Source organism: Psittacula echo (assembly GCF_963264785.1).
Source record: "Psittacula echo genome assembly, chromosome: 3".
Taxonomy (NCBI): domain Eukaryota; kingdom Metazoa; phylum Chordata; class Aves; order Psittaciformes; family Psittacidae; genus Psittacula; species Psittacula echo.
In genome coordinates, this window is record NC_137736.1 from 33,990,811 (window position 1) to 34,010,582 (window position 19,772).

Consider the following 19,772-nt stretch of genomic DNA (forward strand, 5'->3'; position numbering starts at 1 on the left):
CCATGTAAGTTTCATTCTGCTCGGTTCTGGCAGCTTCCTTCTTTGTGCACGTGAACTTTGTCGGTGTTCTTGTCCACTTTCACTGTATGAATGAAATGTTGGAGTAATTTTCATTATTATTTTAGTGCAGGTTTGTACCACTACCAGTGGTAAAGTGAGACAGATTTCTCTAGACTGAGGAAATAACTGGAAAATGTGTTATCTCTCTGATGATTCATTATATTACTTTCTCAATCTTAATCCTTTGATGAAAATACAGTAAGTTTCTTAGAGTATCTTTCTTACAGTCACACAAATGCACATACTTGTGACTTCTAAATACAATGAATACAATGTCACAGAACATTTTAAGAGCTCAGATCAGTATCTTAAAAGGGTTTACTGTCCTCTTTTTTAAATTTTTTCCTGATGCAAGAAATGAGAAACTGGAATTATTTACAGAAGAACCTTCAATGTTCATAACTTCAGTGTCCAAACTTCCTTGTGGCATGAATAATCAGAAGTAGAGCCTCCAGAATCATGTGTGTGTCGGACTAGTGTATCCATTCTGCAGTAAAAGAAGCAGACTAATTTGGCAGAATTCACGGGAGAGTGGTAGGACCTGCAAAACAGGACTTGAGGAGAGCAAGTGAACAATTTGGCCTTATTCTAGAGACGGGGTAGGGCAGAAATCTTAGTAGCAGTTCCAAGAAGGAAAGGAATGTAAATTGGTTCAAGGAAGATTTAGGCTATATAATACACGATATGTTCTAGCAGATTGGCAAAGTGAATATACTGGATATTTTTGGACATTGGTTCTGTTGAACTTGATTTTCAGGCCTATGAAACTAAAAATTTTCCTTTTCCCTTAACAGATCATTATGTTCAAGGGCATATTTCTTTACAGATCAGGAAATGACATACAAACATCAGTTTCACAATTACAGTGTGGTATTTCCTTGTTTATAAATTAGGTAGTGCATTTCTTCTACATCAGGAATGCATGTTAGCATTTCTGATGATGAGGAAGAGGAGATGATACCCACTATGGAATTTATTCATATTTTTCATAGCAAAATTGTGAATCCCATTGTTTTCCTAGTGTATAGATGCACTGCTAATACAGCCCAGGGAAGCAGTGACGTAACTGAGAGAAGGTGAAACAATAACTCTAGTCACGTTTAAACGTAGTCAGAGCCCATTGTGTGAATGAAGTTATTTGGGCCTTCTTCAGTTATTTTTACCCAGCATGTCAAAAGAGTGGATGGAGGGAGTTCCTTTTGTGGTTGATGTTTTAAACCATTCCTGTAGTGTCTGCTTATCATAGAAAATCAATAATAACTGCATACTACCCATAAAGTCATGTATAGTATATGGTACTTAAATTCCAGAGTCAAAATCCCAGGAAGATTAAGTTGAACTTCATGTTTCTTTGGGGTATAGAGGGTGTGGATTGAGAAGAGCCTTGGGGGGAGGTCTCTGCTTGAAGATCAAGTTTTAGGAACAACAGGGATTGTCAGAGATGGGAATGCAACAAATAAATTGCCTCTGAAGACTGTGGTTAACATAGTGTGTCAGAAGTAAAGTAACCAGTTTCTGAAGCAATGCTGGAGAAAATACAAGAGTTTGTGTATTGCTATGAAAGCATCTTTATGTCTCTGTGGTTTTCTTACCCCCATTCCCTGGCAGGTGTTGTGAAATTAGGAAGGATTCTGGTGACTTCGTTGGCTGCTTGGTACTTGGGATACTTATTCGCTGCTCTTTTACCCCAAAAGACAATAACACCTATGGCTAATCTTCAAGACATTGGAAGGAAACCAGTGTTGAGGGGTGTGTAGTTGTATTTTTATTTTTTTTCGTTATATTATATCTGATGTTGTCTATTTACATGCTAAATGACAAACAGCTTGTTAGCTAACAAATATGTTCTACTGTAAGAATGAAGTTGGCTGTGTAAAGTACAAGTCTGAACTATTTCTAAGACAATATCTTTCAAGAAACACAGTATCAGCCTATATTTGCCAGTATGCAAATATAATTAATTGAATAGTAATGTAAGAACACCTTATTTGTTTGCTGGCATATAAGCACACAGCTATAGCTGCAGCTTTGGTTCTATCACATGCATTTTACAGTTATGATAAAGTGTTGAATCACTAACCACACTTTGTAATTAAATTCTCATTACTTTTTCTCTCAGATCTGACTGAGTGGCTTAATATGTACATTTTTCTTATTTTATGACTGTTGCCATGTGAAAAAGGCTTAAAATGAAATCATTATTAACTTCAAGGCAGTAAACCTTCAACTCTCTAGCCCTTCTTTCCTGTTATATGAAATATCACAAAATTATCACTCTGGATTCAGATCAGATCAAATTATATGGGGCATTTTTCCCTAAATAATCTTGCTTTTGGTCCAACAGCTGTTTGAAAGTCAATGATAACTTAAAGCCCCAGTAAATCTGAGATAATGTTGCCATATGTTGTGGCTTAACCCCAGCAAGCAACTAAGCCCCCAAATAGCCACTCACCCACTTCCCCCTGGTGGGATGGGGAAGAAATCCAAAGGGTAGAAATGAGAACACTCATGGGTTGAGATAAAGACAGTTTTTAACAGGTAAAGCAAAAGCTGCACATGCAGGCAAAGCAAAACAAGGAATTCATTCACCACATGCCATGGGCAGGCAGGTGTTCAGCCATCTCCAGGAGAGCAGGGCTCCATTACATGTGGCAGGTACTTGGGAAGAAAATTGCCATCACTCTGGATGGACGCCCCTTCCTTCTTCTTCTCCCAGCTTTACATGCTGAGCATGACCCCATATGATATGGGACATCCCCTGGGTCAGTTGGGGTCAGCTGTCCTGGCTGTGTGCCCTCCCAACTCCTTGTGCATCCCCAACTGTCGCTGATGATGTGGTGTGATGAGGAGAAAATGCCTTGGCTCTGTGTAAGCAACTGCTCAGCAGAGACTAAAACATCCCTGTGTTATTAACACTTTCCAGCACAAGTTCCAAACACAGCCCGTACTAGCTACTATGAAGAAAATTAATTCTACCCCAACCAAAACCAGCACACCATGATAATGGAAAACTGGCAGAACTGGGTTCTGTATATGCATGTTTGAGCTTAGCATGTCGATATTAAGTGATTCTTTCCATAAATTAATTGTTTTTGCAGCATCCAGTAACTTATTTTCTTATCTTTCTTGTTGTAGCCCCAGTCCCAAAAAGACAAAAATGTGATCACTGGTCTCCCTGCTCACCAGGGAGCTATGCCTATCGGATTCTTAGTGGTGGTGGCAAAGGAAAGCTGGCTAAAATTTGTTTTGAGGATGAGCTGTGAGTAACAGTCTAACTTTAAATCTAAGCAAATGCTGTGTAATGTAAAGAAGGGTGTTTCATTTTGATTCAGTAGCAGAAAGTAAGCTCTTACTAGGGGGCTTCAGAATATGTCTGCTAGTATTTAATTCTTCCCCTCCGTTTTGGGGGGTTTTTTTTTATTAAATACCTAGTATCAGGTTATTTTCTTTGTTCCTCTACGTAAGATGCATTCAACTGTTAGCTTCAAGTATGATTTTTAATTTTCATGATGCAGGATAGCCAATTTACAGTACCTTGAATGGTCAACACCTTCTCAGAGTCAGGTTCTTTCATGGCTTTTCAAACTAGACAGGTAGAATGACTTCAAAACCTTGCAATGACCTTTTGTGATACAGTCCACATAGAATACTGCCACAAAACCACATGTTATCTTGGGTTAGTTTTTTTTCTCCTTTATTTTTCTGGCTGCATATGTACGAAGTACTTTGTTGATCTGGCTCATTTTAGAAGATTAATTGTGCATGGTTGAAGGAAACTGATAAAATGTGCAAGATATTTATGCCGTAGCTGTTGTTTCCTACAAGGTCTTGAATTAAATAACTGAAGAAAATATAAGCATCAGTAAATGACTTAGCACTGGTAAATATAACTTTGGATCAGAGCTTCTGGACAGATGCATTATACTGATACTGTGTTTACTTCAATTCCAGGCTTATAAGTGAAAAGAAGGGTAATGTTGGAAGAGGTATAAACATTGCCATTGTGAATTGTAAGTAACAGAAAAAAATGCTAGACACAGACATACTTTTTTATGTAAACGTTTTCTGTGATCTCTGCTCAGAATAAACCCAGTTCTAGAATGCTTTTACTGCTGACAGATCTTTGCCACCTTTTCCCTTCATCCACATGATAAACCTTCCATTTAGAGTCCTATGTTCAAAAGTCTCTGCTTTCATGATTTCACACTATATGGTTAAAAGATAAGCCAGAAAGGAATCAGGAACTACTGGGTCTTCTTACTAGAAATGAGCTGATGCATTCTAAATGGAAAAGACCATCTCAGTAGCAGGAATCCAACCAGGGTCTTTGATAACAAAAATCAGTTTAACACAGTTGACATGGATTTAGAAATTTGAGAAGTGTTTCCACGTGTACCTGTGTTATTTAAATAAAGATAGCCATCTAAGCAGCAGCATAATTAGTGATGAATATTGACCAAAATGTTCTGTTACTAATTGTTTGCATGCCCAATTCATCATGCAGTAATGATGAATGTTGAGTTTCTGTCCACCGACGTTCAAATGGTATGAAGGCCTTCACATCTGAAACACTGCACAGAATAGTATTAAGCTCAGTCAAACAGTCTTAGGTGTAACCATTTTTCCTATTTAGGATTGTGATCTAGTTTAGTTTATGTAGATACAAAAACATGGAAGGACACAGTAAAATGAATTTCTTCTTTAAAATAAAAAGTAATAAAAATGTCTTCATGATTTGGTGATTCAGAGACTACATGAAACAAAATATTTTCTCCAAATCTTAAATTGATATTATTCCATATTCCTTCCAATTTAAAAACCTAAGCAAAAGAAAACTCAGAGGCCCAGTAATACACAGAAGTAGAGGTGCCTAGCTTTAGCTGAAAATCATAGAATCATAGAATAGTTAGGGCTGGAAAGGACATTAAGATCATCTAGTTCCAACCCCCCTGCCATGGGCAGAGACACCTCACACTAAACCATGACACCCAAGGCCTCATCCAGCCTGGCCTTGAACACCGCCAAGGATGGAGCATTCATAACCTCCCTGGGTAACCCATTCCAGTGCCTCACCGCCCTCTCAGTAAAGAATTTCTTCTTTATATCCAATCTAAACTTCCCCTGTTTAAGTTTGAACCCGTTACCCCTTGTCCTGTCACTACAGTCCCTAATGAAGAGTCCATCCCCAGCATCCTTATAGTTAAGCTACAGGAAGGCTGCTATGAGGTCTCCACGCAGCCTTCTCTTCGCCAGGATGAACAGCCCCAACTTTCTCAGCCTGTCTTCATACGGGAGGTGCTCCAGTCCCCTGATCATCCTCGTGGCCCTCCTCTGGACTTGTTCCAACAGTTCCATGTCCTTTTTATGTTGAGGACACCAGAACTGCACACAATACTCCAAGTGAGGTCTCACGAGAGCAGAGTAGAGGGGCAGGATCACCTCCTTCAACCTGCTGGTCACGCTCCTTTTGATGCAGCCCAGGATATGGTTGGCTTTCTGGGCTGTGAGCGCACACTGAAGCCGGCTCGTTCATTTTCTCATCAACCAACACCCCCAAGTCCTTCTCCGCAGGGCTGCTCTGAATCTCTTCTTTGCCCAACCTGTAGCCATGCCTGGGATTGCTCTGACCCAGGTGTAGGACCTTGCACTTGGCATGGTTAAACTTCATAAGGTTGGCATCAGCCCATCTCACAAGCGTGTCGAGGTCCCTCTGGATGGCATCCCTTCCCTCCAGCATATCAACTGAACCACACAGCTTGGTGTCATCGGCAAACTTGCTGAGGGCGCACTCAATCCCACTGTCCATGTCACAAGATATTGTATATGCTGATTGATTTTAATAATTTTTTCTCCTATTTACACTACTTCTTGTTTTAATTATAGATAAAACAGGAAAAGTTACATCAACAAAATTTTTTGACATGTGGGAAGGAGGTAAGGAGAAGAGTCTAACAGAACTTTAGTTAGTGTTTCAGTGTTAAGAAATGACTTATATGATTATTCTGCACTTACAAATTACTATGATTGCAGTATTGATGGGGATAAGCTAGAAACAAACAGCTGTTTTCTTCATAAAATACGCTCTGGCCAGATCTGATGACAAATTTAGCCTGATAAGCTGAATTTCTCCTGTTGGTTGAGATAACTAATTGTCTTTTTTTTAATTGTCAAGTTGCCATTTTTTAAGTGTCTCCCCCTCCATGATTTCAGTCTGGTAGGAACAGCACTTAATTGGGTACCACATTCAGATACTTCCCTCAGAAAAATTCCTTTTCTTGATGTATTTTCTTCTATTTTAGTTGTAAAATCATCATAAGGAATATGTTAGTCTGTCTCTTAACATCCTTCCATATAGCTAGAAAAATGATCTACTGTAGGACTAGCTCCTAACACATTTTCCAAACTTTGAACAATAGCAATTTCATTACCATTAGTAAGGAAAAACAGAATGCTGTGAGGCACTGGAAGATGATTCTTTGACCACTTAAGAATGCTTTTGACCTTGCATCAAAATAGAATGCACTGGGGCTAATCATGGGGCTACAATTTATGTATGATCTGTAGACACTAATATCTCCAGGGTGCCTGTTAGTTTTTTTGTATGGAAGACAAGTGTCTCGTGTATGTTTAGCAATTGCAAAACAAATAAATACCTCAGTGCTGCAAATAGGCTGCCACTTAATCAAAGTGTGTGGACAGTGGAGTGTGTAACTCAGCTCTGTAGTTAGCATGCTAGTAGGAAGCTCACAGAATAGCAGTGACTTTTCCTGGGCTATTCTGTGCTTAGCTTGCATATATAATATTGTGTGAGGTAAGCATAAGAAGCCATCTATATACTTACCCTGGACATAAATGACTTTCATAGAAGTTCAGAAGTATCTGTGTTTACTACTGGGAAGTGCAGACCAGTCCATGCTCTCCTAGCCTTCAGTGAGAGCTAGCGGCTTTCTGTTCTTTTCAGGATTAGGTCTTCTGCCTGTAAACATTAAAAAAAAAAATGCCTAATTAGGTCTCATTTTGAATAGATGAGGCTAAAAAGTGAAAGCAGGTTCAAAGTAGGCAGAATGTGCTATGTTTGTAATGTATAATCAGTTTGTAATTGATTCAACAGACCACTCAGGAGAGATGGTGGCTTTCATTAAAAATGCACCAGAAGAGTCCCTCCTTTTGATGGTGACTCATGATGATGGAAGCACCCGGTAAGTAAGCTATCCATGACAGGCTGAGGAACAGAGCCATGAATAGCTTGAAAATTACCATTGCATAATGGTGAAAAGGAATGGTAAATTTCATTCTATAGTCAGGGTTGTTCTCTCATTTCCTGCCTAAAAAGTTTTTTAATTCATGTCCATTCAGTACTCACCCATATCATGTATGCTGATGATTCCAAAGATGGATAGATAGCATTATATTTGTTTGAGCACTGTTCTTACCTCTGGGTCACAGAGGTAACCTTCTGTTAAGGTGTCCACACCTCCAATTACAATGTATCTAGTTTACATTCCTTCTGACATCTTAACCTGACTCTTCAAGTGCTTTTGAATCTTGAGGGGGTTTTTAGTTAAATTCATGATATAGTAACTGTATGGCGGAAAACTTCGTCATTCATTTGATAAACAATTGATGTCCTTGTCCTTATTTAAGAAGGCTTGAAACATCAAACAGTATTTGAGAAACATTTTTGTTTCCGCTCTGCTGTTACAAGCTGGCTGTATTACCACCAGGAATGGGAAGAGGAGAAAGAGAAAGAGCTTTGCTCTGAAAGTGTAACAGCATGGTACTAAGACAGCTCTCAGGGTTTTTTAAACTTCTCATTTTTGCTTCTGCTGACTTACTAATGTAAAGCATGATTCAGCTGGTTTCTTGTTCAGCATTTTTCACATACTGAATTTTTAACACTTGTCTCCACTACATTTTCCTAGGTTAAAAAATGACGCCAAAAAGTCAGTAGAAGAACTGGGAAGTAAAGAAATACGGAATATGAAGTTCAGGTCAAGCTGGGTTTTTATAGCTGCCAAAGGCTTCAAGCTGCCAGATGACATCCAAAAAGAAAAGGTCAGGTTTGTTTTATTTTCACTTTATATTTGTCTGTATATAAGGTATAATCTTCAGGTGCAGATTTCATGTGTTAGCTAAAGCTGTAGTCTGTTCAGTAAGCCTCACTCGCACAAAGCCAGTTCTCTAATGTGCCATCATTCTTTGCTTTGAATCTGAGCCATGTACAGTACTGACTTCTACCACACCAGCACTAAACCATCTGTACACAAATTTCAGAAGTGACCAGCGATTCTAGAGAGTTTCAGTTTTAAAATGTCCAACCTGACATGCTGTACAGAGACTTACATTTTCTTCTGGAAGAACAAATTCCAAGGATTCCTAAAATGAAAACTTTTTTTATAGAAAAAATTGGGCTGCCACAGACTGGCCATGCAAATACAGCAATATTTGCATCATAAAACTTTTCTGAATAACATGCCCTCAGGCTTCAGGAGGGCTAAAGTTGCCATTTTTACATCAGATTTCTGTTTGCATCTGTGACCTTGTTGTATTCGCTTTCTGTAAGCCCGGTAGCGCTCATCTGTATGACAGAGGCTGACAGAAATGAGAAAACCCAATACAGAGATCAGTTCCCTTGATGACAGTGACTCCCTCTAAAGGCTCATGAAACTTTCATAGCTGTTTGGTTGGGGTTTTTTCCTAAAATACTGTTGCAATCTTCTTCACATACAGAGCTTCTGCAGGAAAAAGGTATTCAATTTAGTGTATATTAAGACAGCCATCTGGGAAATAAGCAAAGCACTCTGTGTGAGAGAGAAACTGGGGGAATTTTCACCCATTATGTCAAGCAAGATGTGCAATGTATTACTCAGCTTCCCAGTCCTACCCCATTATCCCCTTCTATTGTATGAGTTTGGACAAGCTAGTTCATAAATGGAATATCAAATATTGATTTTTCTTTTTTTTTTTTTTTTTTACTTTTAAATTTTTAAACAGATAAACCACTCTGACCAGAAGAAGAACAGATACAATGGCTGGCCAGCTGAAATCCAAATAGAAGGCTGTATCCCAAGAAACCTGATCTGAACAAATGCATACCTCATTAATAAAGATGATTCTCTATTTTTGTATCTATGACTCTAGGAAATTGCCTCCAGAACCCAGTAGGCATCTGAACACTAAATGTAAAATAATCATGTACAGTTTTATGCCTTTCTTTCCTCTGTGAGGTTTTACTCTAATCTCAAAACAAATAGCTATTTTGATAATATGTAGAAATAAAGTACTTTGGTTTGGAGTGTTCAGAAAGTCAGTCATAAAATAGCAGGATTTTTAAAAGTGAGTATACATTGTCATTAGTAATTTTAGGGTTTTGATTTTGTTTGGTTGGTTATGCAAATAAAACTTAATCTAAATTGTAATATAAAATCACTAGCAATAAAGTAATTTTTTATGTTTATTAGCAGCATCACTTCTCTTCAGAAAAAAGTTCGGAAACAGCAGTTACATTTGTTGAACTGCTTTCAGTGATGTTGGGAACATGGAATAGCAATGTTAACATGAAGATCGAGTTACTTATTATTTTACCAAATTTAAGCAGCAAATCTAGATGGTTTGCTTTAATTATTTTTTTCTTCCTGTAACTTTAACTTACTTAAAAAAATTTAGTGACTTCGTGCAAACTTGTGTTATTCATGCTAACTGTAGAATCAAACACGATTGTAAAGAAACTGTAGAAGCCATTTACTCAATTTCCCTTTTTCTGAAGCACATCAAGTATATCTGGACCCTTCTTAACTTGTGTTTGTCCCCCTGTTGTTCAGAAGTCTCCCATATTGTAGGTTCCAAAGCTTAAGTTGCTTCCTGTAGCATTTCACTGTTATACTAGTTATTCCCCAAACATACTGAATTAACCTAAAAGGACCAAGCCAATTACATGGAGAGTAAGTCATCATCATTCTTTTTATGCCAGTTTATTATGTATCTGACTTTCCTCATCATCTCCCTAGACTGAACCTACCTGGTATATTTAAATCTTTATTTACATTTTTCTCAACATTAAAAGGTTTGTTTAGCAGCAACTTTCTTAATGTGCTGTGCTCCAAATGGGTCACAGAACCTTATGCAGCTACTTATGTCTGTCCTGCACTCTAGACTTCAGGCAGGAGAAAATAAGGAGCAGTGACCTGAGAGAGTGGCTGTCAACAGCCAGATTCAGTCTGCTCCTGCTCTCTCCACTGTCTGATTGAAGCCCTCTCCTTGTGCTTCAAGGCTCTACCCCTGTCACTGCTGCCACCACCTACTTGTAGTCACTGCTGTGTTCCCAGCAGCTTTCTGGTACCACATTTCTCCACCAGCCCCTAAAGCTATGTTTCCCTGGTACCAGTTTGCAAACTGCTCCATAACCCAGGGACTCTGCCAAAGAAAGCAGTTAAATTAGTTTGACTCAGTTTGATGTTGGCAGACTCACAATGGTTGCTCCTTATCACCTTGCTACTGATGAGGTGGTTACGAATTGAGTGCTTAAATAGCTGTTTCAATATTTTTCCACATCTAAGTAATTCTTTTATAATAATAATAATTTATTAAGGCAGTGTTCATGTTACTAGCAGAACATTTATTCCTTTACATTGTAATCACCCTTTGTTACATGCCTGAATTATAAAAATAACATAATTACAGTACTAATGGATGACAATCCTCAAAGTGCCAAGCTCTCAGACAGTCATCAAACTCTGTGCAGTCTGACAGTTATTGCCTTCTACTCCAGGCCACAATTAATCTTTCAGTTGCAGTTAAATTTTACACCAGTTTCTGTTTAGCAGTTACCATGAAGCATGCAAGTACTACAAGTTCTCCATTCTCTGCAAATACTCCATTCTTTACATTCACTTGCTCTGTTCTTCACACTCTGTGCAAGTATTGCGTTCTTTACAGATGGTCCACAGTAAAAGGTACATACCCATAATCTGAATCAAAGATCAAACCACCCAAGAATCTTTCACAGCACAAATCCCTACAAAATGTTCTTTAACTCTATCATGTTTTGACTTTTTCAGAGATCATTCAAATCATCTAGGCAAGAGTGTTAATAATCTGCAGTGCTGAATGGCTGCCACAAATTCTGTTTTGCTTTGTTCATACCACAGTGTTTAAATATGGTAGGCAGAGGAGCTTCCAGTACTTTGATAACTCTGATCTCAAGAAATCATGGAAAAGTGGTCACTTGAGCAAAAAAGGTGCCACTTTTTCAGACACTTCAGATTAGAAACAATCTTACAGAGAGTTGGTTTAAAAGTGGGAGTTCAACTTTGCACACACAACTTGGACACTTCTGAATGAACCCCCATCTGCAGAGGAGTGAAAAGCTTTTTCACAGAACTGTAATTCTGAAAATCTAATCATACAGTCGTGGAATGGTTTGGGTTGGAAGGGACCCTGAAGATCACATAATTCCAACCCACCTGCCATGGCAGGAACATCTTCCACTAGACCAGGTTGCTCAAAGCTTCATCCAACCTGGCCGTGAACACTGCCAGGGATGGGGCATACACAGCTTCCTTGGACAACCTGTTCCAGTGCCTCACCACCGTCACAGTAATGGTGGAAAAGTTAAATAGCTTTGGATTTTAAAATAATCAATAGAACATGAAGTTAATTTTATTTGGAGGCAAGGCCATAGGGTGTAGGATCCCTAATACAGATGCCCTACTTCCTTACCTTCTCTGTCATGTGCTCTAGACCACAGGTAAATCCCAGTGGTGAAGGTCAATGCTGTCGAAGCCAGGTGACACTGCCAAACACAAGCAATGGGCAGGACACAACTGTTGTGCTCTCACGCACCAGAAAGGTGCTGTGGTCTTTACCATGCCTTGTGAACTACTTCTGTGTGGTTAGTACAGGATGCAGGACCACTACTAGGAAATCAGGTTAAAACCTGCAAAGCAATTAATCTTTTTCTAACCCTAGTAGGCAAATCATGGGAAATGGGAACACATGAGCTTTAGCGTCAGGGCTTGGGTTTGTGTTTTCAAAAGCAAAGTAGCACAGCAGGTGGCAGCAGTGTCTTTCCAGAAGCGCTGCATGTTTGGGGAAGTATCTGACCTCTTTGCGGTTACCTGTCCTGGAGAGACACTGGAAGCCACACATACGGGTGTGGGTCACCCTGCCTTTTGCTTGCGGCTGGGAGGCAAGCCAACAGCTTTGCTTCTAACATGCCGGACCTTCCTGTCCTGGCACTTTGCCAGTGGCAGGCTCCTGTTTCAAATATCCCCAACGAGCATCAGCCTGCTGGTCGGTATTCCTCACATTTGGGTAGACATTTTACATAGAAGCAAATAGAAAAAGTAGCTATCATTCCAATTATTCCCTCCAGTGTGAATATGACAACCAGCCCCATAAATAACAAAGTACATGGACAGATGCCATTTTTTTTATCTCTCCATTCAAGGGAGTGAGCAGCATCTCAGGGTGTTGACAGGTCTCTTCAAAATCCCTGGATCCCTAGCAGTTCAGTTTGATGGCAGCAGTAGGAAATACTAATCAAACAGCAGGTAATATTTTCAGTTTCTCAGTGGTAACTGTTTCTTTTAGGTTCTTTCATAATGCTGTCTACCTCAAAGTGGGAAGTTTCCACTATATTCAAAAGAAAATATACAGGAAGGGAAAAGTTGTTCAGTGAAAGATGCCCTTTTGCATGCAGGCTGTGCTTAAAGCAAAACTCCCACTGACTGCAATCCACTCAGAAGAGCAAAGAGGAGCTGATGCTTTTACTTATGCATAACACCTGGTGAGAAATAACATATGAGTGTCATATTTCTGATCTCTTCTTAGCTGCAAGTGAAATGCTGAGCAATGACTAGAATTCAGGGGATTAAGATCGGTGTTTTTAATAAAGTTTGAGTGACAGCAATTCCTCATTTCCTGGGACTCTGAAGTTTTGATTTCTCTTCCCCAGTGTGGTTTTTTTGTTCATTTGTTTGGGGTTTTTTTGTTGGTTTTGGGGGGAGGTTTGTTTATTTGGGGTTGGGTTTTTTGGGGGTGGGAGGGTTGTGTGTGGGGTTTTTTATTTCCTTCCAAGGGAGATTTTCAGCAGCATAGAAAACATAAATTCTCCTCCTTCAAATACAAACTTTACACTAGCATCTCTAACATTACTTTTTCCTTCCTCCAAAGATGAGAGCATAAAGACTGACGCTTTAACCTGTCCCAGCCTCCACTGCAGGTCTGATTTAAAAAAAAAAAAAAAAAAAAAAAAAAAAATAGTAGTTATGTTTCAGCCAAAAGCAATGTACATTCCAGCCTTGTACTTCCCATATAAATCTTAGGTGGTTATACTTTGTATAGCTGCTTTCTAACTCCTAGGCATTCCCTACGAGAGTTCTTTGGAATGAGACTGAACTTCTACCTTCTCCCCCAGGGGCAGGAGGTCTGTGACAACCAGGACTTGGAAAAGAGGATTGAGGTCTTGAAGTAAGACTTTCCAAAAGGTTATTGATGCTATGAGGTCACATCTAAGGAGAAATTCCAGTTTTGTCCTGCTGTGCTACCTGAACATATTTTGTTGCCTGCAAGGACTGGAAGTAGAAGAATTAGACCTTGACCATCTCTGCATCTGGCAGCCAGAACAGGAAACACCAGTTTCTGATTTTCTTCAGATAACTTACAGAATAGAACCGGAGCCCGGTAGCAGAGTTCTGCTTTCTGTGAGACTTGTATCCATCACAGTGATCCACCTCTCTGGATGTTTAGTTAATTGCTGAAATCTCTACTTGCCACACTTCGGCTCACCAGCTAAGCAGACATTCCTTGCAGCAGATAAACAGGAGCTCAACAGTCCCAAATCAGCAGTCAAAAGACTGCCGATTGTTGAAAATCCCCATTGTAAAAAGAATGGAAGAGAAAGACCACTCCTTCTCCATCTTCACCTCCTCAACATTCATGAGGGAGATTTCTGTGCAATGTAAGGTATTCCTGCCTGCTGGAGGTACAAGGTAGCTTGACTGGATTTGGTCCTTCCACAAGAAACCTTCAGCCCTAAGGGTAAGTCCTTTCTGCAGTAAATTCTTGCAAGCTCTGCTGGAGCCTCAGTAATTCCCTTGAGAAGGAAATCAAGAAACATGATAATTTTTAAGGAAAAGGATATATAACAAAAGGGAATCTACAATTCACAAATTAATTTCCACTTAGAAACTTCTCAAGCCATTGGGTGGAGATACAGAAGCAGAGTTAACAAAGATAAACTACTGCTACACATTTAGTTTCAGTTCTATACTAGCCAATTTGGGTAGGTCACAGAAACTAGCCATAGCAATATGGAACTCTGCAGTCTAACGTAGGCAGCACTGAACCTCATGGTGCTCCAGCTCAGCTGCTGGCAAAGTTGATTTTGAGTCGATCCCTGAACTTTCTCATCTGCTAGTGATCTGCTAGTTCTTTTTGGAGCTGCAGCACAGCAATAGCACTTACCACAGCACCATGCAATTAGCTGTGCAATTTACTGAAGAACTTGAGCCTTAATCAGTCCTGGAGAAACACGGCTCTTGAGAACAAAAAAATAAGAGGCTTTTCCCTCATTTATTTCACTAGTTCTTCCTAGGCATTGTCCTAGCAACAAATAATCTCTTCTAACTTGGACTGTTCATGGATCATCATTTTAGTCCTTTCCTCTTGTTTTCTTTTTGTGCTTATAATTATGCTGTCATTTCTAAAAAAAAAAGGAAAAATTGGAGAAATATTAGCCCTAATGTTACTCTATCTGAAAAAGCATTTAAACATGGAGAAGTACTCTATGTGCTGGGACAAGTATTAGCCATGATTATCATCTGCTCCAGGAAATGGTATAGTGATACAAAAGGTAATATTTATCTAGATCCTCTGAGATCTGAACTGTGCTGTTTACTAAAGGCTATGGCATTTTCTTTTATGCCTTCAGCTTTCCTGATTTTTTCCTACAGCTCTTCACATCTTTCACTGTGCTTTGATTAATACCATAATTAATTTTTTCCAGGTTACTTGCAAATAGTTGAGGTTATAAGAAAAAGCGCCAACAACCCCACCATTCTTAGCCACTACCACTGTACCCTCTGCTAAGCATGCCTAGCCCTGTAGCAGAGGTGGCAAACACAAACATGTTCCCCAGCCAAACCATTAAAATACATAAATAATCCCAACCTGCAGACCTGGAGCTGGACAGAACTGGTTTTTGGAGAAGCAAAGAGAGCAAGAAAATTGTATCTAATGTGTAAATGGCACTGTATATAGTAAATTCAGATGTAGCCTGGAGCTGCAGACCAGTGAAGAAAAAGAAAGGTGTAAATATGTGTCAGCAGACATACATATATGGCCCTAAGTAGGGGAAGGGGGAGGGGGAAATAAAAAAAAGAAAAAAAAAAAGTAAAGAAAAAAGAAAAAAACAATTAAAGGAGGAAAAAAAAAAAAAAAAAGAAGAAGGAAAAGAAAACCAACAACCCATCAACACAAACATCACATTCCTCCCTGTGAAGGACTCCAGGTTCTGGCAACTTGCTCTAATAGCCCACTACCAAAAGCACCTGCATGCAACCACTCACCTCAGGACCCAGAGAAACAGTGGAGGAATGAGCTGTGTTACAGTTTTAATTCTATTATTGTTATTATTGTGACTTTTTCTGTATATAAGCACCGTACCTGCATTATTGTTCCATTTCTCAGTAATAACTGGCTCATGTAATAATGATTCTTGAGTTAGTCTGTTAAGATTTCCGTTATACTAACAATCACTGGTGGCTTTATACATACACACACACACGTGTGGTGTGCTTCTGTTTTGCCCATAAACAAGAACTTGAATGTAAGAGTTTTCCACCTCCTGCTTGCAGTGCGCTTTCTCCCTGGTGACCAAGCAAGAGCAGAAATTTATGCCTCTTCTACTACCAGCTAAAAGCTGCAAGAGACAAGTTCTCAGAACCTTTTATCCACTTCCCAACTGAGGTATTCCCCTCGCTGCTTTTTGAAGTGAGCCAAGCTCCTAAGCTTTGACAAATTCTGGCTTCAGGTACGCTATCACAGCAGAACATGAGGATGTACAAACAGGTATTTGCCTTCCTTCAAAGTTGGAGCCATATAAGGTGAGTTTTTACAGACTCAGAAGCACTGTATTTTATAAAGGGTGTCTCTCTCTGTATAACGTTATTACTCTCAGGATTACAGATGTATATGCATGCCCCAAAAATACATCTTCTCCATGTTCAAATGGGGATGTTACACACTGATTTATTTAGAGATATGAGCTGGCAAGTGCTGTTGAGAGGCTGTTTGGGAATCCCTTCACTCCTCACCTTCCTCACAACCCTTTGTTTTCCTGAAGAAAAAAATGACAATGTGGCCTTGAGAGTAATTGTGGCAGCCCATGTCAGCCTTTTCAGTTTCCAGTCTGTAACACCATAGACTCTTCTTCATTCCTCCCGCAAATACATAATATGGTAGGATGGCCTGTAACACTCTTTATCCAAGTTCTTTTGTTCTGCAAGGATAGTCAGCAATGGCATAGGTTTTCCAGCATTTTCCAATACATGAATGATTTAGGAATAGCAAATGGGCTTAACAAGGTCTTGCATACAACTAAACTTCACTGATCTACCCCGTATGTACATTGCCTTAGGGTTTTTCCAAGCAGGAATGTGGAAGCAATGCTGAGGAAAATGAACTCCATTGAGCAGGTGTCCTGGGTTCAGCAGCAGCAGTCATTTTTTCTCCTTCTTAGTAGCTGTTGCAGCACTGTGTTTTTGACTTTTGGCCTGGGAACAGATCTGATAACAGCAATGTTTAGACTGACCAAGGACTTTGTGAGTCTCATGCTCTGCCAGGGAGGAGGGGAAGCCGGGAGGAAGCAGGGACAGGACACCTGACCCAAACTAGCCAAAGAGGTATTCCATACCACAGCACGTCATGCCCAGGATGTAGAACTGAGAGTTCCCAGAAGGGCTGGATCACTGCGGGGTGGGGGCGAGGTACCAGTTGGTGAGCGGTTGTATTCTCTTCCTTGTTATTTCCTTTATCATTATTACTATTAGTGGTAGCAGTGGTGATTTGTGTTATACCTTAGTTATTAAACTGTTTTTATCTCAACCCGTGGGAGTTGCATTCTTTTGATTCTCCTCCCTGTCCCTCCAGAAGCAGAGGGAAGAAAGGTCGGGGGGGAAGTGGACTGCGTGGTTCTGATTTACGGCCTGGGCTTAAACCACGACAGCAGGAGACAGAGAAGCGGTAGGAGGGAAGATAGAGTAGACTGTTCCTGAAATGGGTAGGCCTGGTGCCTTGGCCCATGTTTGCTCAGAGCTCAGCTTTGGTGTAAAGTGTCACTCTGTGTCAGGGGAGTCAGGCTGCCTACTTGCTCTGTCATGTACATGTGCAAGAACTCAGGACTCTGTCAGTGATCAAAGGCCTCCACCTGATGATGGCAGCTTCCCTGCGATACTACAAGCAAAAATGCAATCTCTGCTGTTCCTTTTTTCAACAACATGGGAGGAATAGGGAATAAGAAAAATTTAAGAGTTTAAATAGAGTTAAGAAAGAAAAAGCACAGAGCAAGCCCAAAAGAGCCTCTTGGGGCTACAAAACCCAGACCTGTGTTTAGAATAAAATCCTTTCACACAATCCTAATCAAAGTCTCCTTCTTCTGAGAATAACAACCCTGTCTACAGAATTAAGTTGTTCCCCTCCATTCAGAGATGACAGCACACAGTGGTCTTTCCCCATGCTAACTTCACAACCCTCATTTGCTCACTCTCTGCATTTCTCTAGGGAGCAAATTGCAGCTCTACAGGAAACACCTCCCATGCACAGAAAATCTCTTCAAAAACCTGGATGCTGACTTTTACTCTTACAAATAAACCAGCTTCCCAGCCCTTTACAGCTCTCTCTGGATTCAGCAACTTGTAGCTGATCTCGTAGTCCTGAGCATCTAAGATGTGAGGGAACCTGCTTTCAATGGCTGTTCATGCTTGGCTAAATACGCTTTCCACTAACAGCCATTAAATCTAGGTCTAGAGACAGGAGACCCGATGCTCAGTGTATTCACAGGTGCGTTTATCCAGAAGTGCCCGGAAAAAAGTCAGAAAAGAAAACAACCTCTTGCTCACCTTGTCACTGTAGCTGATGTATTCAAAGCAAAACAAGAGCAACCCCCTCACACAGAAAAACTGAAAAACAAATGTTTTCCTCTACAGGCCAGTGATATGTGACTCCTCACAAATCTGTCTTTTATAACCAAAGACACCACCCATAATTGCTCTGCAGTTGCCTAGTGTTGAAGATCAAGGAAGCAAACATTTATCATGGTAAGTGCTTTCACCTGACACAGGATTTCCTGATCAGGCCTTTAATCCCCTTCACTTAAAACACAGTGATTTTTACTCTCATATATGTGCATGTGCAGGTACATAATAGTTAGACCTGTCATTCAAGCTGCTAGCTCAGTCTGACAGACAGGGTTGGGATGCACAGCTACCCACAGGCTGGCACATCTGAGGACCCCATTCAGTTTTACCTGTTCCAGGGGTCACAGATACTGCTCTGGTTCCCCTCCAGCTCACTCAGGCACTGTCTAGCTCCTTCAGCATGGATCAACAGATCTGTGGGGCAAAATACTTCCTGCCAAGGCCCCAAAATTTATGAACTACAGCTCCTGGGAGGGGCGGAGGTTGCTTTGGACAACATTTTGTTTACTGTCAGGGACTGTACACCTGAGAGTGACTGAGCTGCGTTAGGTGCACTCCTGGAGCAGACCTGCTGGCTTGCTCTCATCTAGAAACAATATGGTATGGAGGCCCTGAGTCTCCTCTCTGACATGAGGCTGTAGCTGGGGATGATCACAAGATTTGCTTTAAAAGCAAGTGAAAATTTAGGGAGCTGAAGCAAAAAGCATCCTCGTGCAAAACAGTGCTGCCTCTGCATGCCTTGGTACTGCAGGAGACCTAGGAAGGAAAGCTGATGTGGTGAACCCTTACTGCAGTCCCTGCAGATAGGACTTTAAGGATTGACCTTTACCTGACAGCCACGCAACTGCTGGCAAAGCCAAGCCCTCTTCTGCTCTGAGGGGTCTCAAACTGTCAATGATTTCAGTGCAGGGCCAAGTCTTTTCCTCTCATTTAGCGCTGTTGTGATTTAAGCCCAGCTGGTAACTCAGAGCCATGCAGCCGCTCTTTCACTCCCTACTTTCTTTCCCCCCACACCCAAACTCCCTTTCCCAGAGGGATGGGGAGGAGAATCAAAAGAATGTAAATCCCATGGGTTGAGATAAGAACAGTCAGCTGACTAAGATATAACACAAACCACTACTGCTACCACCAATAATAATAATGATAAGGGAAATAACAAGGGGAGAGAATATAAACCTAAAAGGGGAAAAGGAAAAAAAAACAATAAGCACAAGTGATGCACAATACAATTGCTCACCACCCACTGACCAATACCCAGCCATACCTGAGCAGCGATCTGGGCCTTTCCCCCAGTTCATATACTGGGCATGACATGCTGTAGTATGGAATACCCCTTTGGCTTGTTTGGGTCAGGTGTCCTGTCTCAGCTTCCTCTCAGCTTCCCATGCCCTGCCTCACTGGCAGAGCATGAGACTGAAAAAGTCCTTGACCAGAGTAAACTTAGCAAAAATTAAAATCATTGGTGTTATCAGCATTGTTCTCAGACTGAAGCTCAAAACACTGCACTGCACCAGT

At 40.5% G+C, this 19,772-nt stretch overlaps 1 protein-coding gene across 1 annotated transcript; it reads left to right on the top strand.

Annotated features, from left to right (window-relative positions):
* The first annotated feature begins 1,464 nt into the window (after nt 1-1,464).
* FAM3B (FAM3 metabolism regulating signaling molecule B) lies at nt 1,465-9,579 on the top strand. Its single transcript, XM_080614237.1, has 7 exons — nt 1,465-1,809; nt 3,196-3,319; nt 4,012-4,070; nt 5,944-5,994; nt 7,172-7,259; nt 7,983-8,115; nt 9,055-9,579. Exons 1-7 carry the CDS (start codon nt 1,584-1,586, stop codon nt 9,142-9,144), a joined length of 771 nt encoding a protein of 256 aa, XP_080470363.1. The 5' UTR covers nt 1,465-1,583; the 3' UTR covers nt 9,145-9,579.
* Nucleotides 9,580-19,772: the final 10,193 nt, after the last annotated feature.